Source organism: Fonticula alba (assembly GCF_000388065.1).
Source record: "Fonticula alba strain ATCC 38817 unplaced genomic scaffold supercont2.4, whole genome shotgun sequence".
Taxonomy (NCBI): Eukaryota; order Rotosphaerida; family Fonticulaceae; genus Fonticula; species Fonticula alba.
In genome coordinates, this window is record NW_009242974.1 from 2,052,456 (window position 1) to 2,053,474 (window position 1,019).

The 1,019-nt window shown below is 69.0% G+C and overlaps 1 protein-coding gene across 1 annotated transcript in view; it reads right to left on the reverse strand.

Annotated features, from left to right (window-relative positions):
• Nucleotides 1-1,019, reverse strand: part of H696_02987 (hypothetical protein) — a 6,665-nt gene that overhangs the window by 726 nt on the left and 4,920 nt on the right. The window contains exon 9 of the mRNA XM_009496871.1: nt 73-963. Within this exon, the coding sequence (XP_009495146.1) occupies nt 73-963 (891 nt within the window). The remainder of the gene's footprint in view (nt 1-72; nt 964-1,019) is intronic.

Here is a 1,019-nt window from a genome sequence, read left to right on the forward strand (position 1 = left end):
ACTTGGTCCGCTCGGTCCCAGCGTCACCGCCAGCGGGGGGGGGGGGGGGAGGGAGAAAAAACCCCGACGCACCGGCATCATGGTAATCGGCAGCGTCGCCTTCCTCGGCCAGAACCCGATCAAGACCACGCTCAACAAAGCCCTTGACCGCATCTGGCTGCTGGGCCAGGAAGTCCTGGTAGAGGCGCTCCTCGGCTGGGAAGAACTGCCGGCGGAAGTAGAAGAGCTCGCGCAGACGCTGGCGGGTGTCCTCGTACTCGGAGATCTTCCGGTAGATGGTAGACAGAATGTCGATCGGGGGGATGCCGGCCGGGAAGCGGATGCGTGGATCGGCCGGCGGAGCAGCAGGGGCAGCCATGGCGGCCATGGTGGCGACGGCGGCCGCATCGGCCAGCGGCGTTTGAGGGCTCCACATGGCGGGGCGGCTGCCGGCGGGAATGGGAGTCGTGGCGGCAAAGGACCCGGTCGAGTGGTAACCCGAGGGCAGGCCGCCGGGAATGGACGAGCGCGAGGGGGTTACCGCGCCGGCGGCTGGGAAGGAACCGGAAAAGGCGCTGGCGGAGTCGGTGGATGCTCCCCAGGCACCGTGGCTGCTGGGGCCGCCCGGGCCAAAGCTATTAGCTGGTGAGGCTCCAGCCGAAGAGGGCCCCCCAGCCGGCGGGGCGGCCACCGCCACCAGGGCGGCAGCCGCCCCGGGAGTGGGGAGCTGTGGCGACCCGGGCCCAGCGGCCGCGGCGTTGGCCCGTGCAGCACGGAAGCGCTCCAGGGTCACCTGAATGAGCGGGGCCAAGGGACTGTTGGTGAAGTCCGGGATCAGCCCCACATAGTTGTAAATGCTCTGATCCTTGGACTGGACAGCTTCGGAGATGAGATTGTTGATGGTCCGGAGGGGGTGGTCCCCGAGGACGGCCCCCTCGGCCGCGCGGCGCGACAGCATGGCCGGCGGGCAGGCAAGGAGGAAGTCTTTGCAGGAGGTCAGGGAGAAAAGGCGTTGGCAGAGGGCGAGGCCAGGGCAGAGG